Source organism: Lactuca sativa, chromosome 9 (genome assembly GCF_002870075.4).
Source record: "Lactuca sativa cultivar Salinas chromosome 9, Lsat_Salinas_v11, whole genome shotgun sequence".
NCBI lineage: Eukaryota > Viridiplantae > Streptophyta > Magnoliopsida > Asterales > Asteraceae > Lactuca > Lactuca sativa.
The window spans coordinates 47,052,272-47,058,594 of NC_056631.2; the positions used below are offsets into that span (position 1 = coordinate 47,052,272).

The 6,323-nt window shown below is 36.9% G+C and overlaps 1 protein-coding gene across 1 annotated transcript; it reads right to left on the reverse strand.

The window, feature by feature from the left end:
- Window positions 1–4,991: 4,991 nt before the first annotated feature.
- LOC111919491 (citrate-binding protein) lies at window positions 4,992–5,984 on the reverse strand. Its single transcript, XM_023915041.3, has 2 exons — window positions 5,712–5,984; window positions 4,992–5,428 (listed from the first exon to the last, which is right to left on the reverse strand). The coding sequence occupies exons 1-2, from the start codon at window positions 5,982–5,984 to the stop codon at window positions 5,045–5,047; spliced, it is 657 nt and encodes a 218-aa protein (XP_023770809.1). The 3' UTR covers window positions 4,992–5,044.
- Between the last annotated feature and the right edge of the window lie 339 nt (window positions 5,985–6,323).

Here is a 6,323-nt window from a genome sequence, read left to right on the forward strand (position 1 = left end):
TTTTGTTTCGCATAGTCAACTGGCGTGATTTTCTTAATCCTTGTGACATAACCTATGAAGAACCCACAATGGAATTTGTAACGTCCGTAGATCCGGGCTAGTCAATTAAGAGATAATAGGGGTCGAAAACGACTTTTTGACAAAAGATTATTTAGAATAAATAATCTTAACCAAGCTGTAGAGTATGTCACAAGGTTTCTATACATACAAAGAACGCCGAAATCCGAGTTATAACGAAGAAGTTATGGCCCGTCGAAGTTTTACGGCAAAACCGGCACGGCACCAGGAGACATAAATAGTGAATTTACGATAGATGAATTTTTGGCCTTAGTTATAAAAAAAAAGTTGTAGCATATGTTAAACCGAGAGCGTGCATAAAAAGAACGCCCAAATCTGACTTCGTATGAGGAAGTTATGATTTTTCGAAGTTTCGGCTTAGTAGTGTACAATCCAAAATTCGAATATTAGATCGAGCGGTTTTTAACCGACACAACCTAAATGAGAATCAAAGATCTCGTTAAAATCAGCGTAAAGATAAAAAGATGGATGAAAACGGACGTCGGATGAAGGAGTTATGGATTTTTAATGGACCAATCCTGTCCCGGCCTGTTAAATAATATAACTTTTAAAATAAAGTCAAAATTAGTCGACGGAGTCTAAACGAAAATTGTAGAGTATGTTCTCTCCTTCGCATGGATATAAAGAACGTCGAAAATGGAACTCGTATGCGAAAGATACGAATTTTTAAAGTTTAGACTCAAATTTGCGAAACTTGTTGCTCGATTGATGATGTGGCATGATTTGGACCGTCGCTTGCTGATCACGCCTCGCTTCGGATGGGTGGCACCTGCCCTCGCATTACGCCCCGCGTACGAAGATTGGAACACACCACGTACGCCTCGCACTCCTTGGCCCAGCAAGCTCCACGTCGCACCACCTGGAGACCGACACCTCACATCCTATCCGAAACTACGCCCAACGTAGCCCTTCCGAACGCGCAGCGTAGTCCGAAGGCTCGAGCCTATAAATGGGCTGCGAGGGTTGCCGAAGAAATCACACCAAAATTCATTCTCTCTCTAGTTTCTTTCTCTATCTAAGTTCCCTTAAGCCCCCTAAACCCTAGGTAAAACGCCTAGCACCCGAAGGAAGCCCGGAGGCTCCCGGAGTCCCGAGAAAAGGGTCTTTCGGTTTCGAAACGCTGCTCCAAGCGAATCCCGGTTTTCGATAAAACCCGCTGTAAGTGAGCTACGCCTACGCTATTTTTAATATAGCTTCTAATTAATTATAGTAACATTATTAGGACCTTAAAATAATTATTTGGGCTATTATTATGAGTTATATAGTGTTGTTTAATGCTTATATAATAATAATAATAACAGCTACACTATTAAATTAGTCTTGGTTAATACTGAACTAAACCCTAGTGGTAATGATACTAGGTTTTGTCGAGGGAAATTGTTTTAAGAGTAACGAAATGTTGTCCGAGTACCGAGTCACCACCGTATCAAGTGAGTGCATGGTCCCTTTCATCTTACACATAGATATGAAGTATTTTATATAAATTACGTGCTATGTGTGCATATTATCTGAATACTTGCTATCTATGTTGGATGAATGATTTTATACATGTGTTAAATGATTTAAACTGTATATTTATTTTATATCTACAAATATTTTGGGATAAAATATAGGTAGATGAAATAGTTGGTGTGTGATGAAATAAAATGATGAGAGATAGGTGATGATAGGAAGGTGATGATAGATAGGTAATGATGAATCAGTGATGTAGGATGAAGGATACTATAACCTTGTCCAGCAATTTGGAGATGTAGTCATCTACCAGAGTATAGATGGCGACCAAGGACTATTATAGACAACCCTGTGGAAACACCAGCAGGCTCATAGCCTGTAGGTGATGAATTACGAGTTTAGGCGATGTTGTAACTACGTATTCATGTGATGATACTCTAACCCCTTACTATGAATTACGAGTTCAGGCGATATTGTAACTACGTATTCATGTGATGATACCTTAACCCTTGTTGGGCACGTATTAAGGGAGCAATCCCTGAATCAATACTGTCTATGCGATGTAGGCGATGATCCTTACGGAGAGTCCTTAGGAACAAACATATAAGGAAATGCAATGTAAGGATACGAGAGGTAAATATGATGTAGGAGACGACCCTTAGGATAAATCCTTAGGGAAGGTACTTAACAGTAAAGAAAGATAATGGGGATGGGTAATTGGGTTACTTGTTTGATGATTAAGCATAGTAATTATATTATTATGGGTTGAAAACCCTATGTACTCACCAGGTTTCCCAACCGGACCCACTCAGTTTATTTATATCACAGGTGTTGATATGAAGTCACATTACACAGAGAGATTAAGGAGATATAAATCACTAGTGATAATGAATGTAAGTTCTGTTTATGCTTATGTTTCTGTATTGACAATGACATCCCAAATGTTTTAAAATGAATAAAAATACTTTTCTTCAAAAATGCTTTTAAAACGTATTTATCATGTTTTACTGGGAACAAATTCCGCAACCTTTTTATTAAAAGAGATACACTGATTTTTATAAAGCATAAACAAAAATCGGTCTTTTCTGGCCGTGAAAATGGGGATGTCACAGAATTCTTGTGCACCTTCTCTAGAGATGATGAGGCGGAGGTCCTTACCTTCTAGCTGTAGGGTCAAAATCATCAGCTCTTATACAGATGGATGGATTCTATAATGGGAGTCGACCGCTTAATCACCACACATAGTTTACAATATCTCGACTCCTTACGCTTTTCATATGCACATCTTTTGGTTGCAAATCACTAGTCTTAACTCGTTCAATCCGAGTTGACAGAGGGCCAAGCACTTATTTCATCCTTGTTGGCAAATTGTGCACTGGATTCTCTCCACAAACATATCCGTTCGCCTCGAGCCCGGTCAAATAAATAGATGCGAACTCTTCTTCTTAGACCACATGTCACAGATTGGAGACCCATATTTCTCGAAATTCTTCCTCGATAAATGAGGTGTCATTCGTCATCGAGCCTCGAGAGAAATCTACATCGGGTGCTTATTACTATTATAGGTCGAATCGTCGACCTAGACTTCCCCGCCCCCGAATACATGCCCATTGACCGCCACCAAACGAATTTCCTACTTGATTGCGACACTTTAGAGAGAATGGAGACGTTAGAAGATCGGGGAAATAACAAGTACAGTTGGCTCAACGGTGACAAAACTCTAGTTTATATCCTTCCAAGTTGGATCAGTGATTCATTCGACCTGGATGACGCCGATATTTGGCTTCCTCCAGATCATTTGAATCCAACGGGTGTACTACCCGACTCTGAGGATGAAGAGCAAAAGGAAGAAGATGATGATTAGATACCCGAGATTGAAGACCATTTTGACCACCAGCCATAGATGCAACCGCCTATGAATCAGCAACGCCACTTTCAGGTCCCTCCATAGTAGTTTGCTCAACCACAATTCCAACCACAAAACAATGGGGACACGAGATTCCAACATATTTTCCACCTACATTCTTTGACCATTTTGCCACCATGTTCTCCATTGTCCAACACATAGATGCTCAAACTCAGGAAAACACCTGCACCAGTCAAGAAGTGGCAACCCGGGTCGACGGGCTAGAGCAAAGTGGAGCCTCCACTTCCCATCACATCCAGGACATACGTTATTTCTATTACCGTCATTAAAATTTCCCTCCACCCGATCCTCCAATTTAGGTCAGTTCTGCCCTTACCTTAAGCATTGAGGACAATGTTTGTTCTTAAGCTTGGGGTGGGGTATTCCCTTTTACTTTTTACTCTTTCATGCATTTTTAGTTAGGTTGCATAGCATATTAGTCTTTAGCTAATTTGCATTCATTTTTTTTTTATAAAACTCCAAATAGATTTTATTTTATTCTTTTCCACTTTTTGTTTTAGCATAACATTTAGTTTAGGTTCATTCTAATGCATTTTTGTTATCTGTTTTCTTCTCATCTCCTTGGATTTCATGGAACAAATTCATAGTTATAGTATAATTATTGGTCTATGATCTTTTTTGTTATCTCACACATCAGACCGGGACCACTAGGCTGCATTTTGGGTCTTCATACATTGGATCAATTGCTGGAACTTAAAGGGGTAACTGATCATTTTCATTACAGTTTTCATGAAGAATTATGCATGCAATACTATAACAAATTGTAAAGCAACTTATTTGAGGGAAATCTTATATGTGACGAATATGATAAGGTGATTAAGTTCATAACAAAATACTAAAACAACAATAAAAATGTATTTTTTTTAATGTTAAACTAGTTCAAATAATAAACATTTTAATCTTGAAATTCTTGAATGTGTGTGTGTGTGTGAGAGAGAGAGAGAGAGAGAGAGAGAGAGAGAGAGAGAGAGAAACATATATGATATTTTATAGAGTACATTTACTTTAGTTTTACGGTTAGATAAAATATTAAATATAGATATTAATATTGAATTTTTTTAATAGTCAATTTTGACATCTTGATCGAGTTGTTTTGATTTTGACCAGTAAGTCGAACCAATTTCTTTAGATTGCCTTATTTAGTGGTTGAGTTCTAAGTATTTGGTAAATAGTCTGTGGAGTAGGCTGAATTTTACGACATTGATCTAAATCACATCGTATCAAGTAGTGCATGCCGTGTTTTAGATAGTTTCCTTACAACATTATGATTTCATTTGCGACTCCAAAAGCATTCAATTAGCTTTGAACCCTGTATTATGCTATAGTGAAAAACAAAGAACATCTTAAAACACTTATAGATAGCAGAAATAGCCATTTTGTAGGTCACACAATATAATAACCATGATGGGCCTGTAAAATCGCCAAAAAACCTCCATCACAACATTTTTGCAAGACACCATGTTGAAATGCCTTAACTGACCTCATACATCTATTAGTGTAGTAAAAGAGTCAATTAATGGTGCATCATTACAACTTCACATTAAAAGCATAAACAAATTATTTGTGGTAGAGGTACAAGTTTTTCCATCAATATTTTTTATAAATTTTGACGTCTTTCCACCTCGATTCCATGTAGTAACTAATATTTCTCGGTGCACCGTAGACTCCAAATTTGAAATGCAACAAACCGGGGCCTTGATCATGTATTTTGAGTTTCTTTTTGTTATCAACAAAAACAATTACTTTCCCTCCGTCCACATCATGTATTAGATTAACTTTAAACCATCTATCATATAGATTAGTATCTATCACTTGTGTACTATAGTATCTCATCTCTCCATTATAGATCCTCAACAACGATGTGGTGTTACCATGGGCTGCACCATGGATCTGAACTATAGTGGCACCACTAGTTCCATTTGGAATGAAGGCAAGCCCTTCGAATTGCCATACTCCTGAAGTATAATCCGGCTACATCATTAAATACAAAAGTCGATATAGATTATTTTTTTTGTCATTTATATATATATATATATATATATATATATATATATATATATATATATATATATATATATATATATATACACACACACACACACAAATTAGATACAACGTTCGCATCTTAATATTTAACCAAATCATTTTTAGACTAGATAACGTTTCTTTAAGTATAGCTTTAGGACACATAATAAAAAAAAGTATTGAATCTAAAAAAAAAAAGAGGGAGAGGGAAGGAGGGGAGGGAGATTACAAGTATGCGAATTTCAGTACGTGGTTGTGTGTTGCTACCTAGATGGTGTGGCTTATCGTCTGAATACACCCAAAAACGATGAGTACCATTTTGATATATGTAACGTTGACAGAGTGGCGTATCATAAGGCTTCTGGTACTCAAAGTTGCTTTCGTTTAACATTACATCAACAAATCCGTACGTGGGATCAACTAGAGACACCATGCGAGCATCGTCTATGAAAAAGATCAATACTACCAGAAAAAGGAGCAAATGACGATATGAAGCTTTCATAACTATCTAGAAAAAGAAGAATGTATTTGTAGCTTGGGTGTTTCTATGGTGCATACCAATCTATATAATATGTGAAAGTTTTTGCACCAAGTGTTATTCTGTTTATATTATTAATAACTACTATTAAATTATTTATTATGGGAGAGCTAAATTAATCATATATAAAGGGACGACAAAAGATGACAAGTAATGAGTTAGGGCCATCATTGTTTAACTGTTTCCTTCGCCATACTAGTGAACAAAGCATTTTATTATATTATTAATTTGGGGCTAAAGAATGCCCTACCCTACGGTTGTCTTTAGCTACGTATTCTTGGAAACCTTAACAACACCAACTAT

Excerpts from the sequence above, each read along its gene's own strand:
- LOC111919491 (XM_023915041.3), bottom strand. The coding sequence starts at position 5,984 with ATGAAAGCTTCATATCGTCATTTGCTCCTTTTTCTGGTAGTATTGATC. Across the intron at positions 5,429-5,711 it reads GTACTGAAATTCGCATACTT|CCGGATTATACTTCAGGAGT; the intron begins GTAATCTCCCTC and ends TTAATGATGTAG.